Source organism: Oncorhynchus clarkii, chromosome 22, assembly GCF_045791955.1.
Source record: "Oncorhynchus clarkii lewisi isolate Uvic-CL-2024 chromosome 22, UVic_Ocla_1.0, whole genome shotgun sequence".
Lineage (NCBI taxonomy): Eukaryota > Metazoa > Chordata > Actinopteri > Salmoniformes > Salmonidae > Oncorhynchus > Oncorhynchus clarkii.
In genome coordinates, this window is record NC_092168.1 from 33,241,165 (window position 1) to 33,265,844 (window position 24,680).

General features: G+C 41.1%; 1 protein-coding gene across 3 annotated transcripts; it reads left to right on the forward strand.

Moving 5' to 3' along the window:
- Positions 1-588: 588 nt before the first annotated feature.
- Positions 589-7,662, forward strand: LOC139380811 (zinc finger protein 148-like). 3 transcript variants are annotated; one of them, XM_071123873.1, is made up of 7 exons: positions 589-827; positions 1,588-1,896; positions 2,109-2,237; positions 2,433-2,556; positions 2,726-2,809; positions 2,932-3,050; positions 3,292-7,662. In XM_071123873.1, exons 2-7 carry the CDS (start codon positions 1,612-1,614, stop codon positions 4,936-4,938), a joined length of 2,388 nt encoding a protein of 795 aa, XP_070979974.1. In that variant the 5' UTR covers positions 589-827; positions 1,588-1,611; the 3' UTR covers positions 4,939-7,662. The 3 variants fall into 3 exon arrangements, with proteins under 3 accessions (XP_070979974.1, XP_070979976.1, XP_070979975.1); XM_071123875.1 differs by having other exon boundaries at positions 590-659; positions 3,292-7,556; XM_071123874.1 differs by having other exon boundaries at positions 638-823; positions 3,292-7,556.
- Positions 7,663-24,680: the final 17,018 nt, after the last annotated feature.

The following is a 24,680-nucleotide window of genomic DNA, read 5'->3' on the forward strand; positions in this document are numbered from 1 at the left end:
GTTTCTTGAATGCATTAAACATCGTGTTTTGGGAACAAATAGTAGCGTAGTCATATTCTAGTTCTGCGTGCGAGCGCGCTAAAGATATGTAGAAAAGGTCTGCTGAACACACTGTAGTGCTTGCTCCACGAGTCACTACAGGCACAGATAGAACAATGAGACAGATATTTCACTGGATGTATAAATGTGAAGCATCCGCTTGGCATTTCCACTCACTACTAAATATGGTAGTGAGCGAAAACCTGAAGGCGGGTAGTGAGAGAAAATGGAACGAGATGGATTTTGGATGACATTCTTCAAATTTTGTCATTGATGAAACATTTGATATAAACACAGTGTTCTGTTCCCCAAACTAATTTATGTTATGAAAAGAGTGGACTAAGATTTGTAGACTTTACAATTTGAAAACGATTATTAAAATCACGTTGTTTAGAAGGTTTAGAAGACCAATTGCGTTATTGCACTCGCGCACTTTACAGAGTAGGCGTTCCCTAATGGACATATGCAGATTTGTGCTAGAACACGCCAATAGGATCTCGCTAGCTTATGCTTGGCTCTGCCCATCTTCTTGCTTGTTCTGCCCACTATGACTCATTTGTTCCCATTGGAATCGACACGTTGTGGTCTATCTTGGTTTACTTACAAAATGTTTGATACAGGTAAACGACATCACAACGCAAACTAGATAGTATAACGAACATTCCCCATGCACTGCAGTTGTGCCAAATGCGGTGACGTTTCTTTCTCTCGCGGCATATATCACACAGCGGATACACTTTTGCAGATTAATCATGACTGCTAAACGACCTTATTAGAATCCAAAGTAGGTAAGCAGTCTAAATACGTTACGTTAGCTATCTTAGCTAATGCTAACGTTAGTAATACATATATTTGGTTAGAAACGTTATCTAGACAGCTAGCTAGTTGTGAACAGTTTTCTGCCGTGCATTAGCTTCTTCTCGATTTCACTTGAGTGAAGCTAACCTAAATCTTGACTTGAGTTCTTACCAGATCTTCTGGGTTGTTGTTTCTGATCAGGCCTAGCTAGCTAACGTTTGCTATTCACAGCTAACCAAGTTAGCAAGCTAGCTAACAGGCTACTGCTACGTTGCCTGTCAACACTGATAGCTATCTAACGTTAGCTGGCTAGTTGTGTTGCTTGTTTAGGTACAGTTGTTTAGCTAGCTAAAGCTACCAATCACCTTAACATCTAACGTCTAAATGTAGTTCATTTAGCTAGCTAGTTACCTAGTTGACCGCTCAATTTATTTTATAACGACATATTATGTTGTTAGCCTAGCTACTACTATGTACAATAGCCGTAGTACTAAAACTAGCTAACGTTAGTAGGCTAACGCTCGCTGTGTTATTTTGATTTAACGGGATTGTTGATGGCTACAGTAATTATTCAGTTGGCTGACAAACAAGGTTTTGTTTGTTAGTTATTCAGCTAGGTAACTGTCAGCTAAACCCGAGATTACTCAATGATGACCCCTCTTAAATGTAGCTAAATGTTTTCGTTGTCTTTAACTAAGTTACAGTAACTCGTTAGCTAGCTAATACTTCTGTCCTCATTTGACCCCACAGACACGTAGGTCCCTCTAAGTTAAGATGAACATTGATGACAAGCTGGAGGGGATGCTGCTGAAGTGTGGTGGGGGAGTGGATGAGAGTGTGGGGTTAGGGGGTGGAGGTCCAGTCGTCATGACCCTGGGCGAGCGGGGGTTAGATCACCACCCCCTGTTAGCAGACGATGATGAAGAGGATGATGATGACCTGACAGGGGTTTCAATGGTGTCCCATGACCTGATCCCAACTGATGAGATGGTGGTACATGAGGAGACTGTGAATGGCAGGGAATGGGGAATGAATCAGAGACTCTCACACAAGCTGCCTGTGAGTCCATGTCATGCATACATTCTTATTGCCAGTCTTCTTGCCATACATGCTGTAAATTGTGACACTGGGTGAATCTCAAGTCTTTCGGCATTCCTTACTTCCTCTCTTCTCCCGGTCTTCATTTTGAAGACTTTTGAGATTCACCCATTGAGCGATGAATCATACTGACTTTAAGCAGTGAAATTCAAACATTAAACAATGTTTTGTAGGTAAGCATCAAACAAGAGTTGAAGCTGACTTCTGATCAACTAATGCTGGGGAAGAAAGAAAGAAAACAGCCCAGAGACTTCACAGAGTGTCACAAGAAGAAGAAGCGAAAGCAGCGCTCTCCTGCCAAGGTGCAAATGTATAATACATTTTGCATTTAAATCAGGTTATAACCACATGGTCTGTGCAGATTACATATTTATTTTGGGACTAGCAACATGAAAACCATTATTATTATTTTGTGAAGGCTCACCCAGCTTCAGTTGTAAATACATTGTGAATTGACACATTTCTTGTCCTTGTCTTTCCATGTATCTCTCTTTTAGATTCTCACCATCAATGAGGATGGGTCATTGGGTCTCCAGAGTCCAAAGTGTCATGTGTGTGTGCACTGCAACGCAGCCTTCCGAACCAACTACCATCTACAAAGACATGTATTCATCCACACTGGTATGTCTTATGACAGTCAAGCCTCTTGCTTTACATTAAATTAACAAAACTATGATCTAGGCCCTATGCTGTAAGCCTACTCATTATGCAGAAATTGTAACTAACACAATTTCCCATTGAATATAAGCAAGAAAAATATGGTTTGACTGACCAACTTGCTTGGTTTCAGGTGAGAAGCCATTTCAGTGCAGCCAGTGTGATATGCGCTTCATACAGAAGTACCTTCTCCAGAGACATGAGAAGATCCACACTGGTAAGAGAATGCCCCACGAAGCTATGATTTAACTATGTTAGCCAATGGTTAGTCAAAGATCCCACCTGTTGAATGTTGATGTTACTAGCCCACAGAATGAGCTGTCCCTTTGACTTTGTCAGGTGAGAAGCCCTTCCGCTGTGAGGAGTGTGGCATGAGGTTCATTCAGAAATACCACATGGAGAGGCACAGAAGGACCCACAGTGGAGAGAAGCCCTATCAATGTGACTACTGCCACCAGGTTGGTTATTTATGTTATCAAAGCACATCTCAATGGCCTGTTTGTGCTGTATAGCCAACTCCTATGGTTTGCCATGATAGACAATGACCTTAGGAGTTACCAAGATGGCACAAATAGTATACATCACTAGTTCAAATTCTAGTTTAAAACTGGTTTAAATAGCATGCAGACGTTTCTTTAAAAACATTTATTCTACTACTATCCATGTATGCCACAAACCCATTCGGTTTGTTTTCCACAGTACTTCTCCAGAACTGACCGGGTTCTAAAGCACAGGCGCATGTGCCATGAGATGAAGGAGAGGAAAGCCCACAAGGCTGCAGCAGCGGGGAAAGATGGAGGACTCCTGCGCAACACAGAATCTCTGGGCTTTTCCTTCTCTGCCAAAGAGTGCTCGCTGCCCAAGAAGAAACGCTTGAAGACTTCAGACAAGTCTCAATGCTCAGCTGCTGTCACTGAAGACGTTGCCACGGTCACTTCTCTTGGCGCCATGGATAAGGAGGTGGAGCAAAGACCGAACAAAATCGAATGTCTACCTCTCTATGCAGTTACCTCCAAGGTGGTCAAAGATGAGTATGTGGTGGCAGATTATTCTGTGGAGCTTCCAGACTCGTCCGGCGAGCAGCATTTGGGGCTGGGTGGGGAGAATCTCTCCTCTGAGGAGATTCATCCTCCCAAGCTGGTCCTTAAGAAGGTCCCCAAGAGGAGTTTGAAGCAACCAACTGAACCCGAACCACCTGTGAGTCTGTCCCCTTTGTCCTCTTTTGAAGATGGCAAAATCACCAGGTACACGTTTGAGATCGTGGACAAACAAGGTCTTCTGGATGTGGATGTGGCCAATTCTGACCTGGAGCCAGTAGATGCTCTCCAAGGGGGGCAGACGAAACCAGCATCCAGCAGCACAAACTACGATGATGCAATGCAGTTCCTGAAGAAGAAGAGGTATCTCCAGCAGGCCACTTTGTCCAACAACCGCAATTATGCCCTGAATGTAAGCAGCATCACGTCCCAGCCTTCCATTAGACAAGCCGCAGTGGCCAATGTCATCGACGAAACTGTTCCCGCCACCATCTTGGAACCCCAGCCGTTGAGCGTCGAGAGCAAGTCCAACCACGACAAGAACGTTCTCCCGGATGAGGTTCTCCAGACTCTCCTGGACCACTACTCAAACAAGGCCAATGGGCAACCTGATATCTCTTTCAGTGTGGCTGACACAGAGGTGACCTCCAGCATCTCCATCAACTCCTCGGATGTGTCTGAGGCCAGCCCGGTAGAGAGCCTGGGAGGTAACCCTCAAGCCCCACCAGCAGAGAAGTCTAGCCTCCTGCATGAGTACTCAAAGTTCCTTCAGCAAGCACTGGAGAGGACCAGCCAGAACGATAGCTACTTGAGCAGCCAGAGTCTTACCTTTGTCACCGAGAGCCCCAGTCTCTCCAACCAGCCTCTGTTCTCCACAGAGAAACAGAACCCTTCCCCCAGCAGGTTTACCACTGGTAGGTCAGGGATGAACTCTCCACTACGCTCTACCTTGGAGAAACCCCATTTTGGACTACTTGTAGGGGATTCCCAGCATTCTTTCTCATTTTCAGGGGACGAAACGACCCCCTCAGCTGTGTCGCCAACCGAAGACTTTCTGGAGGAAGTTGCATCCTCGAAAAAGACTGATGCTCAAGGGTTGCATCAGACTTTTCAAATCAGCACCTTCGATCAGAACTTCCGGTCACAGTTCCAGGCCTCGTCACGTTCTGGAATCACCTCCCAATTTACTATTGCCAATGGACAAGTCAGTCTGCGAAGTCATGGAACAGACTTCTCTGAATTCTCCCTTGAGACGAGGTCTCAATTGAACTCTTCCCCTGATGCTACAAGGAGTCAAACGTTTGGTTGAGGATATTTTTATTTATTTCTGCGATCATTTTGGAAGGCACTTTTATATACATATCCTCTGTTCTGCCAAATAGGTTACACTGCAAAGGTGGCTGTTGCTCAAAGCATTTGTGATTTAAAAAATATATATATATATATATACTTTTCTGATTAAAATGGTCAATTGTGGTAATCATTAAAATAGGGGGGGGGATATCTGTATGAGAAGCACTTTCCCATATGTAATTGGGTTGCGGGGGGAAAAGCACTCATGGGGTTTATTAGATTGTAAATTAAGAAATGTAAGCCACAAAGGTGTAATGAAAAGGATTTGGTTGCATAGTAACTCTTACATTATAATTATTTCTCTGTTTTCATTTTCTAATCGACTTTAATCATGTTTCTTCCACCTTTCTTTGTCTTGCTTTAACTCTCACCAGATATCTGGGTCTGTATTAATAAAGCATCTCGGAGTAGTAGTGCTGATCTAGGATCAGCTTTTACTTTGAGATCATAATGAATAAGACTGTATGGATGGGGGGGTTGCCTGGCTACCAATCAACATCGCTTGCCTCCCCCAATGATTTGTAGAATGCAAGCACATTCTGACCTATCCAATTCGTCCCAGAAACCAATTAGTTGTGCTAGGGCCAGCCAACGTGACATTATCAACTGTGATACTCTGATTAGATTTGTTAGATGACCCAATCGCCATTGAATTTGTTTTGTACAACTCCCCTCATTTTGAAGTCGCACAAACAACTTCTAGGGTGTAGGTTTCAGACAGAATGTATGTAGCGATCGATAGGGCAGCGGAAATACATTCGGGGTGAGTCGTCAGGCAAGGTGGCTGGTACTAGATCAGCACTCTTACTCTGAGGCCCTATGAATACGGGGCCTGTTACCGTAGGCCATGTCAATATAACAGTTCTGAGATTCTTCTCATGCTATATAACTGCTGAATGTAGTCTTGTCCACTTGTTGATAATGTACAGTATACCTGCTGTAAGACCTTTTCGTTTCAGTTTATCAGAATTCATTTCAAATTTATGTAAAGAATGTTTTCTTCAGTTGCTTGCTAAATTCCTTTTTCATGGTGTGTAGCCTGAAATATGATTTTATTTGTATTTGATCTTTTGATTTAATAAGTCTTAGTTTAAAGTCACTTGATTCAAAGCTCTCCCCTGGAAGAAATGTATGGTGGTTGGTGTGGAATGAAGTACACTACATAACCAAAAGTATGTGGACACCTGCTCATCAAACATCTCATTCCAAAATCCTGTGCATTAATATGGAATTTGTCCCCCCTTTGCTGCTATAACACTCTTATGGGAAGGCTTTCTACTAAATGCTGGAACATTGCTGCAGGGACTTGGTTCCATTCAGCCACGACTATCAGTGAGGTTGGGCACTGATGTTGGGCAATTAGGCCTGACTCGCAGTTGGGTTTCCAATTCATCCCAAAGGTGTGCGATGGGGTTGAGGTCAGGGCTCTGCAGGCCAGTCAAGTTCTTCCACAACGATCTTGACAAACCATTTCTGTATGGACCTCGCTTTGTGCACGGGGGTATTGTTATGCTAAAACAGGAAAGGGCTTTCCCCAAACTGTTGCCACAATGGTGGAGGTACAGAATTGTCTAGAATGTCATTGTATTCTGTAGTCTTAAGTTTTCCCTACAGTAAAGGACCTACTCCTGGTATCAGCCAAACCCAGATTTGTCAGTCAGACTGCCATATGGTAAAACGTGATTCATCACTCTAGAGAACGCATTTCCACTGCTCGAGAGTCCAACGGCGGCTAGCTTTACACCACTCCAGCCAACGCTTGGCATTGCGTATGATGTTCTTAGGCTTGTGTGCGGCTGCTCGGCCATGGAAAAGTATTTCATGACGCTCCTGACAAACAAACCATTTTTGTGCTGATGTTTCTTCCAGAGGCAGTTTGGAACTCGGTAGTGAGTGTCAATGTTTGTCTGTGGAGATTCCATGGCTGTGTGCTAGATTTTATACACTTGTCCGCAACATGTCTGGCTGAAATAGCCCAATCCACCAATTTGAAGGGGTGTCCACATACTTTTGTGTGTGTATATAGTGTATGTCATTCTTCATCCAAATCAATAGTACTTGATAGAAATAGGTTGGTCTTGAGCATTCTAAATAACCTAAAGATACTAAACCAATTTAATTTGTCTGAATATTAAATTATGTTTGCACAATGTACTGTAAGTGAGGTTAATTGATGATCTTTTTAGGGTTTAGATCATGGTTCAAATGAGAACCTAAATGCTTTGTTATTGGTCATCGAAATGTTATACAGTTATATTGCATGCACTTATTGGGAAACAAATCATCGTTCATTGCAGATTTATCAATCTAAGCAGTCATTGGAGACTTAAGTCTCTCTAGAAGGTGTTGGTAGTCTTACGGCTGTTTTCCCAGTAGCAGGTGAAGACAGCAAGGGGAAAAAATCCATGAGTAGAGTGGGAAATCACCCCGTAAAGTTATATCAAATAATCATTGTGTTTTGTACACACTTTATTACGGGTGAATGTATGTCAGCGTAGGTAGGTTTCCATCCAGTTGGTGACAGATTTTCATGTGAATATTCTAAATTCTGCATTAAAAACAATATGCACATTTTCCCACCAGAGATGTTTACAACTAATTAACTTGTTGTGGATAAAAGGCTGTGCGTGATGACGTTGTCCCCATAACTTTTGAGATTAAATTAAAATTAGCTTTTCAACTCTACTGTTTGTTTTGTCCCACCCAAATGTTATTATATAGGGAATGTTCCAACTCTGGTCTTTGCATGTGTTCTCTATAGCCAACAGCTCGCAGACACAGTGCAGGTTGGCTAATATTTGTTAAATGGCAGCCAAGCATAGATATTTGTTAAATGGCAGCCAAGCATAGATCATCATGTCACCAGAATAAGACACTCAATATATGTATTGGAAAACAACGTCAAGCTTGCACTTTCACCATCCTGTGAAGTTCATAACTTATTTAATCTGTAGCCTAATAAACTGCATGCTTTCCCGACGAGTCGAAGTGGGAGGACCACACACCATATCATCCCATGACTCCAAGTTTACTTCAAAATGATGGTTCTTATATCAATATTTTGGCATTTCCACTGCCATTTCTTGCCTAATATATTTTACCAACACAAAAAGATCCATGTTGAACGAACATTATCTGTGGGCATTAATAGAATTGTACTGAAACTTCTGCTTTCCATCACAACTATCGTGATTATTTTATACGTTTTGACTTTACTCACATAAAAACTGTTGCTGGAAACGTGATTTTTTTTGTAAAATAATTGCCCATTCTGCAGTACTTTATATCCTACATTGCACATATAGTTGTAAGAGATTCAAGTTTGTCTTTCATTTAGGCTCCTGTCCTGGAAAATATATTCATTAGTTGTCATCAGTGCCTTTTTTAAATATTTCCAGCCATCCCCATATGTTTCATAGTCATTTTTGGTGACTGTCAATTAAATATACTGGCCCATCTGCACTTTCTGAAACAAACCCAATTCAAAGTTATTTACAATGAAAGTGGAACTTTCTGCTCTTTAAAAGGATATCCCTTTCAAACATTTTACCCCTCTTGCTATTACAGCAAAAACTGACCACTGGCATCTCTTCTGATTTTCTATCTTTTGTAGCACAGATATGATAAATGTTTTATCTACCGGTAATCTATTGTTAGGGTCTTTTATCTGTGTGCTCTCACATTAGCAAAAGTGGTAGGATGGCTTTTAGTGGCCAAGAAAGTTCACATGACATTTTAAGTGAATGGTTATTTCTTTATAGCTATTACTGTATTACACACTGCCTAACTTTCTGAATAGTTGTGCTTATTTGGCAGAGGTTACAGAAAAGGTTTGAGATATATTTTGTTGAGTCTCTCTTGCATTGTTGGGTTTCTATGGTATTTGTTTTAACAGATTGATATAATTGTTGCATGTGAAGCGAAACACAATAACAGCCACTTTTGAAAGTTACCTTGACAAAATGAAATGGTTTGAAATGATTTTTCTTGTTATATTGCCTTAGTCATTTCGGTCTTGCTATTTTGTCTTGCATGATGTCTTTCTTTTTTTGCTTTGTTGTTCATGTCTATTAAAGTTAAATTGTTTTGCTTATAGAATAGATAGCTACCGTCATGTTAGTTATATTATGTCAACATTGTGTTTTACATCAAATGCTAGCTCTCACTTGTTACATTTCTACTGACAATCAGGGACAAATAATACCCTCGTTCTGGATTCAACAGCTACTAAACTTTACTCTGTAAAAATTCCATCTGTAGAATGTATAGATAGTTGGTATCTCTGCTGTAAATAAGTAGAATATCTTTGGCTTGTGTATTTTCAGTCCTGGACAACCTGGTGGTTGTAGCTACAGTGAGGACTGGTGTACACTGTTTTATGGAGCCACTTTTCATTAGATTTCCAATGCAGTTTAATGTTTGTCACTTCGTGTTCTGTCAAACCATAGATATTTTCCACCTGGTTTTTAAAATGTTATTTCCCTCATTAGTGATTTGACTCGCAGTAATTAAAGTCCGCCCATCCTTACATGAAATAATAGTTCCAGTATTGTAGTGTGGACTGGACTGTCAGTTTGAAGAATACCTGGGGCATCATCCTCGTAAATTCATCAACAATATTATTCATTGTTGTGGCATAGAACTGAAATGTTGACCTGTAGTCAGTCATGAGATGTGAAAAATGTCTTCTTTTTTGTTTTGTTTTTTCATTTCATTTTTAGTTTTCAACTAAACCTACTGTACACCGGTGAAAGAAAGCACTTTCAAAAGCACGGTGTATAGTTAGTTGTATGTGTATTTTTCCAGCACTATCTTAGATTTGAACTTACAGTATAAGTTTGAGACCCAAAATGTTCCTTCTTCAACTGCATACCGAGGGAACTGAAAAGATTGCTCTTATAGTTGTGAAAAAGCAACCCATTTTTGGGACAGTTCCACCACTTACAGTAACCCCCTATCCATAAACTGACCATAAGTGTCCTTGTATAAACTGGGTAAAAATGAAACTTGTTTCATCAGATTGGGGGGAAAAGTATAAATGTTGAACTTTTTGATAGATGCTTTCTTCTATTTTTGAAAAATATGTTGCTTGTAAAAAGGCTCTGAAGTATGTATGTCATATAGTCATTATTGCAGACAGTCCTCAGTTAATATCAGATAATTGTTTGATTTTGGATATGTTGAGCTTCTTTGGCAGTTGTGGACAAGAGCTTCTTCCTTTGAGACTTGAGTTATTTTGACTCAGATGTTCTATCATTGAGCTACAGAAGGAAGGATAGTAAACTCTTTGTTAGTCAAGTTATGATGAATTATTATATTTCACAGATGGTTGATCAAAAGCAAGATGTTGATTTGCATGGTCTTTTAGTTGTCGATTCGATTGAACTGGATATTATATGTAAATGTACTGCTTTAATTGTAGCTTATTTTATTTCAGTAAAGTTCTATTAGATTTATGCAATATATTATATGGACTTGTGAAAAATCTGATTCTTCAATTGTTGGTTTTTGATTCTTTATCATGTCCTTCCAAATAAAAATAATGATCCATACAGTAGGCCTACTGGTTTCTTGGAAGTATAATAATTATATAATTGTTCTTTATAGGTATATATTATTTATTGAAAAAATGCTTTGATATTGATTCGGTTATTTTCCATCATGAGGCATATAAAATACACAAATTACACTTCTACATTTGATATGTTATTAAAACCCAATTGCTGACAACTGCCCATTTGAAGGTTGGTTAAAACTAACAAAGGACTTTAATATTATTAAATAATACTAACAAAGGACTTTAATATTATTAAATAATACTAACAAAGGACTTTAATATTATTAAATAATACTAACAAAGGACTTTAGCCTAGCTGTATCTTTTTGGAACAGAGCAACACACCTTTAAATTGTCATTGGTCAAAACCAAAATGTACAGTGCATTTGGAAAGTCTTTTTTTGGAAAGTATTTTGTTATGTTACAGTCTTATTCTAAAATTGATTAAATACAAAATGCATCAACACACTATAATGACAAAGTGAAAACAGGTTTTTAGAAATGTTAGCTAATTTATCAAAAATAGCAAACGGAAATGCCTTATTTACATAACTACATAACTATTCAGACTATTGCCAATGGGCAAGTCAGTTTGCAAAGTCACGTGACAGACTTCTCTAAATTCTCCCCTGAGACGAGATCTCAATTGAACTCTTTCCCTGATGCTACAAGGAGTCAAACGTTTGGTAGAGGATATTTTATTTATTTCTGCGATCACTTTTATATACATATCATCTGTTCTGTCAAATAGGTTACACTGCAAAGGTGGCTGTTGCTCAAAGCATTTGTGATTTACAAATATACGTATATACTTTTCTGTTAGATTAAAATGGTCAATTTTGGAAATCATGAAAATAGAAAAATATATATAGGAAGCACTTTCCCATATGTAATTGGGTTGCGGGGGGAAAAGCACTTATGGGGTTTATTAGATTGTAAATTAAGAAATGTAAGCCACAAAGGTGTAATGAAAAGGATTTGGTTGCATAGTAACTCTTACATTATAATTATTTATTTGACTTCGACTTTAATCATGTTTCTTCCACCTTTCTTTTTCTTGCTTTAACTTTCACCAGATATCTGGGTCTGTATTTATAAAGCATCTCGGAGTAGTAGTGCTGATCTAGGATCAGCTTTTACTTTGAGATCATAATGAATAAGACTGTATGGACAGGGGGAGGGGCTGGTTGCCTGGCTACCCATCAACATTGCTCCGGCCAACTGACGGTTGTTCTCCATAATGAGTATGGATTTGTCTGCCTCCCCCGATGATTTGTAGAACTCAAACACATTCTGACCATTCTGATTGGTCCCAGAAACCAATGGGTTGTTTAGTTTAATTTATTAATTTGACCATTAAAAAAAAACAAGCACACATAAAACTTGAATAAGCCATACATGTGCATGAGTAAAATCATTGAGGATAACACACAATAAAGTCTGAGACTTATTTCCATTGTGGTCCTGTTGAAACAAGGTGCTAGACAAAATCGAACATGGTTGAACACAGCGAGATAATAAAACAAAAAACAAAGAAGAAGAACATCAATCTCATCATTGCAGTTTCATCCTAGGGGTTGTTCATATGGGCACAGAAGACATCAAACAGTGTTTTACTTTATGTTTAAAGCTGCCCAGAGAGGACGTTGCTTTTATGGGCAGAGGCAAGTCATTCCATTCTGAGGCTCCAGTATACAAGAAAGTACCTGTCCCAGCATTATTCCTGGACCTGTATAAGCACACGTTAGCAACACCTGATCTGGTGCTGTGATTATGTGCATCCCTAACACGGGGAAAGTAATCAGTTAGATATCTGGGTGCAGAAACATAAATACTCCTTTAATCCAAACCCAGTCTAATCTGGGACACCCTAGAACTCAACAGACAGTCACTTGAGTTCCTGAAAGCAGCTCCTGTATATGTGAGTACGTCGCCTCACCTTCAATACTACCCTGATCAGCTTATTCTGGGCTATCTGGAGCTTCCCCTTCATAAGCTTAGATAAGCCCCCAAACTAGTAAGTACTAGCGTAGGCAAAATAACATTGAAAGAGGGCAGTGGCTAGCACTTTCATGGAGTCCTTATCAAGCAGCTTGGACTTTCTAGTCCTACCATTAACCTTCCCTATCACTTAAGTGGCCATGCTCACACCTCCCAAGCTTCCATCAAGGATACATCCCAGGTACCTAACAGAGGTTTTAGTAGTCAGCACCTCACCCCCTAACTCCACTCTGATTTCAGAGGACCTACTCAATTTAGGTCTGGGTCCAAAAATAATTGCCTCAGTTTTACCTAAGTGCAGAGATAGCTTATTATCTCCAAGCTATTTGCTAATGTTAGTACTATCTTGTCTCATCGCTACAACTTCCGTACGGGCTCGGGAGAGACGAAGGTTGAAAGTCATGCGTCCTCCGATACACAACCCAACCAAGCCGCACTGCTTCTTAACACAGCGCCATCCAACCCGGAAGCCAGCCGCACCAATGTGTCGGAGGAAACACCGTGCACCTGGCAACCTTTGGTTAGCGCGCACTGCGCCCGGCCCGCCACAGGAGTCGCTGGTGCGCGATGAGACAAGGATTTCCCTACCGGCCAACCCCTCCCTAACCCGGACGACGCTAGGCCAATTGTGCGTCGCCCCATGGCCCTCCCGGTTGCGGCTGGTTACGACAGAGCTTAGGCGCGCCTCAGAGTAAGAGGCTGATCTAGGACCAGCCACATTGCCTGACAACCCACCCTGAATGGCACAGCTGACGCTGCAGTACAGCGCCCTTAACCACTGCGCCACCCGGGAGGCCTTGCCTCTACTACTTGCTCCTTACTTGATAAATAGGACTTTACCCAGCCTAGAGGGATACTGCTTAACCCCAGTGCCTCCAGTTTGGAGATTAGGAGACAGTGGTTAACTGTATCTGTAGGTCAAGCAGTACCATTCCACACAGATTTCCCTCATCAATCTCTTTCTTGATGAAGTCAGTCAAGTAAAGTAGACATGAATCAGTGGAGTATGTTTTTCTAAACCCTGACTGAAAATCATACATTAGACTTTGTTTATTGCCATATTCATAAATTTGCTAATGTAGAACTCTCTCCAGGATCTTTGATGTTACACTGAGGATAGATACAGGCCTATAATTCCCAGGGTCAGACTTTGTCCCGTTCTTATACAGAGGTAGAACTGTAGTGTGTTTCATGTCCATGGGAAAGATGCCTTGTTCAAGAGAGAGATTAGCAATATGTGTAATACTAAGGGCAATTTGCTCAGCAGAATCTACAAGAAACCTTGCAGGAATATTATACAGGCCTGTGGCTTTGGATCATTTAAGCTCTGCTAGCATACTGGAAATGTTGGCTGTTGCTACCTTTGCAAGTGAAAAATAGTTTGGCTGAACCACTAACTCAGCATAATACTTCTTGACTTGGTCGTTTCCAAATAGGATGGGCTAGAGCCAGCCTACACGACAACGTTATCAACTTTGATTCTCTGATTGATTTGTTAGACGACCCAATCGCTGATGAATTTGTTATCTACACCCCTCATTTTGAAGACAGAAAAAACTTCTAGGATGGCAGTTTCAGGCAGAATGTATGTAACAATAGGCAAGGCAAGACCCAAATGCAGATGGTTGGAGTCTTACAATGTTTATTAATCCAAAGGGGTAGGCAAGAGAATGGCCGTGGACAGGCAAAAAGGTCAAACCCAGATCAGAGTCCAGGAGGTACATAGTGACAGACAGGCTCATGGTCAAGGCAGGCAGAATGGTCAGGCAGTCGGGTACAAAGTCCAGAAACAGGCTAGGGTCATTACCGGGAGGACTAGAAAAAGGACAATGCAAAAAGCAGGAGAGCGGATAAATACACTAGGAAAAACAAGCGACACCTGGAGGGGGTCGAGACAATAACGAGGACAGGTGAAACTGATTAGGGTGTGACAGCGATCGATAGAGCAGCGGAAATAAATTCAGGGTGGGTCGTCAGGCAAGGTGGCTGGTCCTAGATCATCCTCTTACTCTGATGCCCTATGAATATGGGGCCTGTTACCGTAGGCCATGTCAACATAACAGTTCTGAGATTCTTCTAAAGTCATGCTATATAGCTGCTGAATGTAGTGTTGTCCACTTGTTGATAATGTACAGTATACCTTCTGTAAGGCCACTTAATTTCAGTTTATCTGAACAGAATGTATTTCAATAATGAATTTATGTCAGTGGCTATCCTGCTCTGCTTTCTGGGTATTAACCTCGCCGGGGGTAAATGGATCATCCGTCTCCAGCTGACACTACTGGCGTGTACGTGACATAGGTGTGTACGTGACATAGGTGTGTACGTGACATAGGTGTGTACGTGACATAGGCGTGTACGTGACATAGGCGTGTACGTGACATAGGCGTGTACGTGACATAGGCGTGTACGTGACATAGGTGTGTACGTGACATAGGTGTGTACGTGACATAGGTGTGTACGTGACATAGTACACAAAATCACATGTAACTCTTGTTTGCCTGTAGATCTGACAGAGTAGAGTTGAGTGCCAGGAGTAGCACAGTGGTGGAGTTGTTCTTGTGTAGCCTAGATTACAGGATCTATTAACTGTTTTATCCAGTAGGTGTCATTGTGGCATAATATAGCCTGTGGTAATCCTCCACGCTTTGTATTTACTGACTTCAGAGTTCATAAACCGTCTCTCAGCCCTCTAACTTTGTTGCAAATATACTGCACCTCTTACATCATGCTCTTATGCAGTAGCTGTAGCTTATAAGCATATCTAGTTCTTCCCCTTGGTCAAATAGAATCACCTTGTAGAGAGCCTTGTTTAGTCCCCATCACAGTTTGAAGTTTCCAGACTATTTGTATGTGTGAACATGTTTAACTATACTTGTGGGGACCAGAAATCTCCACAGGAATAGTAAACAATCAAAAATTAGAACAACTGGGGACATTTTGCCAGTCCTCACAAGGAAAAAGTTTATTTCTAGGGGGGTTAGAATTAGTGTTAGGGTTAAAGGTTAGGGTTAGGTTAAGGGTTATGAAAAATTGGATTTTGAATGGGAATCAAGGTTATTAAAACAAGACTGTGTGTGTGTGTGTGGTATGTGTGTTTGTGCATGCCTGTGTAGTAGCTTATGAACAAAGATAATGCATAGAGCGCAATCAGCCCAGAGGTAAGTTTAATTGACTTGGGCAGCACTAAATCTTGTGTAATGTTTACCCAGAAGGTTTTTCATGATGAGGAAGGGGTGGGTGTGCTTTTAGACGGTATGTATTCTTTCCCCAGCATTCAACAGGAAGTTGATCCCTGCTCTTCCTGTTCTCACTGATTATCCACTTCCTGTCCAGGCCAGGGGTAAAGCACAGTATGCATCTCAAATGGCACCCTACTCCCTATGTAGTGCACTACTTTTGACCTGAGCCCATGGTCAAAAGTAGTGCACTGATTAGGAAATAGGGTTCCATTTGGGATGCAACAACACCGTTTACCTGTAGGGCCTGGGATTTAAAAATGTTTTTACAAACCACAAGGACTAGAGTCAATGGTGGTGGTGGGAGTTGGTTTAGTTCAGGAAGCTGAAACCTTAAACCTTACCCCAGCCTTTTGCCCACCATGTCTCTCCTCTCCAGTTCAAACTTTTCATTCCTAATGATCCTCTCCCCATTCTCAGTTAGAACCCAGAGTCCAGGTCTACATTCCAAATTAATCCCTATTCCCTGCATAGTGCACTACTTTTGACCAGAGTCCCTAAGGGAATAGGGTGCCGTTTGGGACACACACCAGAGCTGGCATATGGACCACATCTCGTGGTTGTGGCCTAGTGAAACTGAGGCAGTGGATTGCCAATGTTTTTCCAATTAAGTTGCTGCTTTGTTTTTAAGTGACCTCATGCTTTGGCACGGAGCCACTGGGTCCTCCAGTGTAGGAGACTAGGACTGTGTCTGAAACGACACGCTATTCTCTATATAGTGCACTACTTTTTTACCAGGGCCGATAGAGCTCTGGTCAAAAGTAGTGCACTATATAAGGGAAAGGGTGCCATATTGGATACACACTTGACTGAGTGCTGCATGGCCTGGTTTGGCTGGTTACCTGCCAGTGGCTGGAAAAATGAGCGGCCATGCAGATGTGTTTATAGTTTGATATCACTTTTAATCAGACTGGTGATTTGAGGAGCTGGCCTAGTCGGTATAGGGTCAGGGTAGTCTCAACGGTTAATGCTGTCTTTTCTGGCAAGATTGATGTGTTTCTGGTCATGGATGATGTAGATGAAATTGTTGTCTATGTTACAGAGATGTTGTAGTAAAGGTTTATTGCTTATTACGCTAATAACAGCTATATGGTTGCAGTTTTCTATACCCCATCAACCTGCTTCTATAGTGCTTTACTGACTATGACTGTACTCTTGATGTCAGACAACCTGAGGCGGTATAGAGATCTGAGAGGGCATAAAGGAAGGATTAACTAACAGTTCCTCGTGGGAGAATTCAGAAGCTAGTGGCATAACTTTGTAGTGAAATATGAATAGGTTTTGAAACCTCTTCTAAATCTCTCTTTAACATTCCTGCATCGTTATCCTGCCACACTGATCTGTGTTCTGTGTGGAAAACTCATTATGAGTCAAATGGGAATACGCCTAACCCTTTAAACTAGAGACGCTTTGATTTGTGAAGTGATCTTAACTTCCTTTCCCAGTTCATGTAGCTATTTAATGATGTAGACTGACAAGTCCTTCCTGGCTGCAGTAGTGTAGTCTGACTCTCAGGTAAAATAAAAATCCATAGCCCACTACTGAGACTAACAAAAAGCAGTGTTGTAGAGCAGTGGGATAAAGATTTGTTTTACAATGGACGTTTATGTGAACTGGACAATAAAGTAATCTTCTTCATAACTAATACGAGGAATAACCTCTGTCCTCACATGGTAGAGCATTTGCATCATACTTGCATGGGTTCATTTATTTAACCAGTGGGATTTTATGGTCTAATTCCTGTAACCAAAGCTAGTCTATTGGTTAATATTTATTACGCTGGAGACGGTCTTGTCACTTCATCACAAAACACAATCTCTCTCCTTTTTTCTCTCTCCATTTCCCTCTCTCGTTCTCTCTTCCTCTTATCTCTCTCTCTCTCGTCTCTCCCGATATTCATTTAAACCCTTTTCCAGATCGAACAGACATGAAGTTCCATAATGTGTTTCTTGGTTTAGGTTGTAGGGTGTTAACCGGGCTCACCCACATTTGAACAATGACAAAAAGAGAGAGTGCTTGAGACCAAGCACCACATCATCCCTTCCTGTTGTACAATGAAGGGTCCTCCAATCAGAAAATCAGGGTCTCCTCCTAATGAACAAGGTCCTGGCTGTGATGACTCTGCTCAGTGCTCGGAGAGGCATGTTATCAAGGGTCATAAACACAGAAATATATATAAAAGTGAATCATAGGATCTCTATGGTCTCCAGTCAGCATGCATGCACTCACGCACAAGGTTGATTTACTTTCGGTCAGTGTGGATGAATGAGAGGAGTGGGAAGAGCTGTGTCAGGTGAACTTGGTCAGTCTGAACACCATTAGAGTGGAGCTCATGGACACTGGGGTTGTGTCCCAAATGGCACCCTATTCCCTATATAGTGCACAACTTTTGACCAGAGCTGGGGCTATAGGGAATAGGGTGTCCTTTGGGACACACCCTGCCTGGGCCTGTCTCTGTTCACTTGTACTTCAGTGACCATATCTTTGCTTGGATAGAGGGAGGTCTCAGTGGGTCATGGAATGTACAAGGATTTTGTGGCCATTGTTGCTGGAGAGCAAGAAAGCGGTTTGCTCTAGTTACCACAGCCACAAAGTAAACATTCGCTATATCGTAAAAATTCATAAAAACCAAAATGTGCTTTTTGGTCTTAATTTAAGGTTAAGCATAAGTTTAGCAGTGTGGTTAAGGTTAGGTAGAATACATCAAATCAAACTTGATTTGCCACATGCACCGAATACAACAAGACTTTACTGTGCTTACTTACAAGCCCTTAACCAACAGTGCAGTTCAAGAAGAAGAACATATTTACCAAGTAAACTAAAATAAAAAGTAATAATAAAAAGTAACACAATAAGAATAACAATAACGAGGCTATATACAGGGGTCACTGGTACCGAGTCAGTGTGCAGAGGTACAGGCTTGTTGAGGTAATATGTAAATGTAGGTGGGGCGAAGTGACTATGCATAGGTAACAAACAAACAGCGAGTAGCAGCAGTGTACAAAAGGGAGAGAGAGGGGGGCGATTTTACAAATGTAAATTGTCCGGTGGCGATTTTTATGAACTGTTCAGCAGTCTAATGTCTTGGGGGTAGAAGCTGTTGAGGAGCCTTTTGGTCCTAGACTTGGTGCTCCTGTACCGCTTGCCGTGTGGTAGCAGAGAAACACTCTATAACTTGGGTGACTGGAGTCTGACAATTTTATGGGCTTTTCTCTGACACCGCCTATTATATAGGTCCTGGATGGCAGGAAGCTTGGCCCCAGTGATGTACTGGGCAGTTCGCACTACCCGCCTTACGGTCAGATGCTGAGCAGTTGCCATACCAGGCGGTGATGCAACCAGTTAGGATGCTCTCGATGGTGCAGCTATAGAACCTTTTGAGGATCTGGGGACCCATGCCAAATCTTATCAGTCTTCTGAGGGGGAAAAGGTTTTGTCGTGCCCTCTTCACGACTGTCTTGGTATGTTTGGACCATGATAGTTCGTTGGTGATGTGGACATTAAGGAACTTGAAACTCTTGACCCGCTCCACTTCAGCCCCGTCGATGTTAACGGGGGTCTGTTGGCCCGCCTTTTCCTGTAGTCCACAATCCGCTCCTTTGTCTTGCTCACAATGAGGGAGAGGCTGTTGTCCTTGCACCACACTGCCAGTTCTCTGACCTCCTCCCTATAGGCTGTCTCATCGTTGTCGGTGATCAGGCCTACCACTGTTGTGTCGTCAGCAAACTTAATGATGGTGGTAGAGTCGTGTTTGGCCACGCAGTCGTGGGTGAACAGGGAATACAGGAGGGGACTAAGTACACACCCCTGAGGGGCCCCAGTGTTAAGGATCCCCAGTGTTAAAGATCAGTGTGGCAGATGTGTTGTTGCCTACTCTTACCACCTGGGGGCGGACCATCAGGAAGTCCAGGATCCAGTTGCAGAGGGAGGTGTTTAGTTCCATAGTCCTTAGCTTAGTGATGAGCTTCATGGGCACTATGGTGTTGAACCCTGAGCTGTAGTGTATGAACAGCATTCTCACATTCCTTTAGTCCAGGTGAGAAAGGACAGCGTGGAGTGTGATTGAGATGGCGTCATCTGTTGGGGTGGTATGTGAATTGGAGTGGGTCTAGGGTGTCCGGGAGGATGCTGTTGATGAGAGCCATGACCAACCTTTCAAAGCACTTCATGGCTACATGGCGGTAAGCATTTAGGCAGGTTACCTTCGCTTCCTTGGGCACAGGGACTATGGTGGTCTGCTTGAAACATGTAGGTATTACAGAGTCAGGGAGAGGTTGAAAATGTCAGTGAAGACACTTGAGAGTTGGTCCGCGCATGCTTTGAGTACACATCCTGGTAATCCGTCTGGCCCAGTGGCTTTGTGAATGTTGACCTGTTTAAAGGTTTTGTTCACACCCATAGGCAGGGTTAAAGACTTTGTGGCTGTGGTAACTAGTGACGACCCAAGAGAGTTTAGTTTTTACCTTTGTCCCTGTTATTATAGTTGCCAAAAGCGAGGTTGGTGTTTGGTTCATTCTGTGGTGTTGCTGCAGAGCTAAAATGAGAGTACACGAGGTGCCGTTCTCTCTGTTTCTTTCCCTGTTTCTCTTGCCCTCTCTGTTTCTCTCTTCCTCTCACTCTTTAGCTCTCTCTCTCTCTCTCTCTCTCTCTCTCTCTCTCTCTCTCTCTTTCTCTCTCTCTCCCTGTTTCTCTCTCTCTCTTTCTCTCTCTCTGTTTCTCTCTCTCTCTGTCTCTCTCTCTCTCTGTCTGTGTTTCTTTCTCTTGGACTTGGAACCAGCAGAGCTTCTGAAAAGGGTGGCGACTTCCTTTTGGATAAACATGTCATTAATCTGAGAGAACACATTCTTTCCCATCGCAAGATAACCAAGAGGGAAATGGTTCATGATCGTAACATAGGCGGGTCCTTCAGATTTGACCCTCTGGATTAAACCTTTTAACCGCACAAGAACATAGGTTACGTCCCAAATGGCACCCTATTCCCTATATAGTGCACTACATTGGACCCTATGTGCCCTGGTCAAAGGTAGTGCACTATATAGGGAATGGGATGCTATTTGGGGCACAGACTTTACAGTACCTCAACCTCAGGAAGAACCACATTAACCATGTACAAAGACTACAGGAATAGTTTCTTGCAGCTGAGGAGCTCGATTCATACAAGCTTTTATTTATGGTCAGAACTTTATATTTTCCTGTGTTTTTTAAATTGCTTGTAGGGTATTGTTTGTGTAGGCTGACCATATACTCCACAGTTATTGATATAGCTGTACTTCGTGCAGGCCTGCCTGCATATCATGACCAGTTATGTGCTCTGAAATCTAAGCCATCCATACTCAACATGATGCCCCATGTTAAATTTCATAAGGTGGTGTGAACAAATCAGTCTTGGCCGAACGACTGTATAGGAGCAAAACCTTTTATCTCCCATTTGCTGTTCGTGCAAATGTTCGTCCGGCGCCAGTGTGAGGCTGCTTGTGTTTGTGAGTGAGCAAATCCAGCTCAGCTCTTTCACTCTCTCTCGCTCTCTGTCTGTGTGTATGTCTGTCTCGCTCTCTCTCTCTCGCCCCCTCTATAACCCCTCTCTCCCCCCCTTTCCCTCTCTCTCTCTCTCTCTCTCTCTCTTTCTCTCTCTGTCAGAACCACAGTGCTGTTACAGCTAGCCTGCTAGTGCTATTGAACTTGGCATGTGTTACTGTGAACTAGGATCTGGCCCCCTGATTGCTAGCATCTAGGCGGGGCCCCATTTGCTTCTTCTCCTTCTGGATAGTTACTTATGGGGCTGGGTTATGTTTAGAGTTGTAAAGGTCTGGGGTTGTCTGTCAGGATCAGAGCAGTCACCTCTGGCTTGGTCCCGGTGTTCTGGTCCAGATGTTCTGGCAGTTCCGGGAATCCAGTCTTACTTGACATCTGCAGAAATGATGCTTTAAAAGTTGTTATAAGCATGTATGAGCCATAATAATACATCTAAGGGGCTTTGGCTGTCAGGATAAGAGCAGACAACTCTGACTTGATCCCTGCGGGTCAGATTTAGGATTAGTCCAGTCCGAAATCCAGCCTTGGTCTTCCGGACAATGGAAAAAATACTAGGGTAACACCGAACTTGCAGTAAGGATGCTTTATAACTTGTTATGAGCATTTATGAGCCTTAATAATAATCTAATGGCTTTCACACATTTTTTACCAGGAGTTATGGAACCAATCACGGAGTTAGGCAGGAGTTAAAATGCCTGAGCGCATTATGAAAACGTAATGAATGTAAAGATTCCATCCCTATATCCTCACAAATTAGACATCATTTGATGCTGAATATTTCTGTTAAACCTAAGTCTTGGTGGATGTTTTGTGGTTTCAGAACATGGTTTCATAGGGTATTTAGAGGTGCTGATTCGTAAGACCACTCTACCAGACTATAAGACAGGAGAAGGATTCTTCACTGTGTTTGGAGTGTTCTTCCCAGCTGTTACAGGTGATTTACAACTACTGCAGTTGTAGGATATTAATTTGAGCCAGTTTGATACAACAGGAAATGTGAATTATTACGTGGATTATAATTAATGGACATATTTGGGTTGATACATTTTTCATAAGGGAAAATCAAGTCAGAAATTTCTAATTTGAAATGACAAACTTCAGAAGCCTTTTGAAACCTCAAATAAAATAATCTTGCAATAGGGTGATCAATTTATGATCTTACATTAGTATAGCCGTATTTACAGCTGCTTACATTTTTATCAAACAATAAAAAAATGGAATTGTGTTCATCGCAGGATGTTGTGTGATTAATCGCGATTAATAGCAAATTCAGAAATCACTCAATTTAAACTGTAATTTACAATTTTTCATACAAAAAAACAAAGACTGTTGACCTTTTGATTTTGTCTAAAGTAACAGTTGGCAAAATTAGGTAAATTAAGAAAACACTTTCTTTAACCTTCATTTCAACTTGTTTTTACATTGCATTGTTGTTTTTAAGATATATAGATTGTGTATTTATTTATTTATTTTGGTGTATTTTGTACACTTTCAGACAATTAAATAAATCACGATAAAAAAAGTATGCACTAAAATAAAAAGTTAAATGGAGTAAACTGATTAACTCTGACAGCCTTCATTTTGACATGTTGTAATTTAGCAGACACTCTTAGCCAGTCCGTCAGTGAATTCATTGACACTTGTAACATTACAGTAAGCCGTAAGCCATACTGTAAAGGCACAATCTCTAAGGTGTCCTGCTGTTCATTTAAATGGGTTATTTCAATTTACACATTGCCTTCATGGTAGGTGTGAGCTTCCACAGTGTTTGAATACCTGTGATTTATGTCATTATAACAGTACTCCTGTCCCTGGTGTGTAGGTGTGATGGCTGGCTTCAACATGAGCTCTGATTTGCAGAGACCTGAACACAACATCTCTGGCTGCCGTCTCTGCCTCGTGCGTGTCTATTGTTGTTACTTCCTTGTGTTTATATATATATATATATATATATATATATATATATCCTCGTGCGTGTCTATTGTTGTTACTTCCTTGTGTTTATATATATATATATATATATATATATATATATATATATATATATATATATATATATATATATATTCCCCTAACCCTTCCACTCCTCCCCTAATTGGAGTAAACTAATGGACAACAATACTTAGGCTTCTACCTCCAGCTTATACATACTATACATACATAACATTATATTTGTTCATAAACCATATGCCATGAAATAGGCACATCGAAAATCTCTTCCCACCTATTTTACAACCTGCATGGCGCAGCTTTCCATTTTTTTGTTGTCCTTAAATGAAACGTTGTACTTTTTTTATTTATCACATTTTTCTTTTTGGTCTTTAATGTAGTGCCAAAAGTCAAGTTGCTTACCTTCTCCCCCTTCCACTTTTTGCAGTAATTTTTGTATAATTCCATTTAATAATTCAATTTTTGCGGTAATGCTGCAATCAGTTGGTTGTAATGTTGGATAGAGCAGACATTTCCATATATATATTTTAGCTGCATTGTGTGACATAATTGCACCAGTCCTATTTATGATATCATTAACAATGATTATGCTGTTCTTTAGCATTTCTTCCAAAAATATACATATATTTTTCATCAATTAGTGTATTTTTGTTTAACCACAATATTTGTTGTAATATTTGTTCTGTCTTTTCTGGTGGATTAAACTGAAATTGCAACCAGCTTTCTATGGCTTGTTTAAATTTTTTATTTTTTATTCAAATAACCAAAAGTGAGAAGTTGAAATCTGAATAAATGGGAAAAGGCCATTTATTTTTAAACAAGGTGAGACGGTTTTACTAATCTGATGGAAACCAGTTCAGATTTAAGTACAACTTTGACTGAAGCCTTTAGTGACAGGTTCAGTGCTTTAATATTTAAGAATTTCAGCCATCTGAATTCATATCCATTATATAAATATGTTACATAATCCTCTATTTATAGTGTGATGTGTGTGATCTTCCATCTAACTGATAATAAACCGCTATTGGTATTGTTGGCCACTACAGGTGGTTCCTGTATCTGATCTTTGTGTTCCTTCTGGGAGCCATCTGCACCAGAGAGGCACTGCGCTATGACTTCTTAATAGCGGAAAAGGTAAACTCTCTCCGTCTATCCTCCCTTCCTCCATACAAAAGGGCTGCCCCCTTTTTACAAGGGGCTTTCCTCATGTTAAACATAGTGACTATTTCCTTTCGAAGAGGTTACTCTCTTTCCTATGGTTGAAAAAAGTTCAGAAGTATTCATATCCAATGTAGGTCATACTTCCTACACATTCTTCAAATATAGAAAATATACACAGACATAGGCTACACAAGAATTGTCTGTGTATGCTTCCTTATATCCTAACTGTGTGATGGGCATAATGGGAATTAATCTGTA

Coding starts and splice junctions, on each gene's coding strand:
- LOC139380811 (XM_071123873.1), top strand. CDS start 1,612: ATGAACATTGATGACAAGCTGGAGGGGATGCTGCTGAAGTGTGGTGGG. Junction 2,557..2,725: donor ACATGTATTCATCCACACTG/GTATGTCTTATG, acceptor GCTTGGTTTCAG/GTGAGAAGCCATTTCAGTGC. Junction 3,051..3,291: donor AATGTGACTACTGCCACCAG/GTTGGTTATTTA, acceptor TGTTTTCCACAG/TACTTCTCCAGAACTGACCG.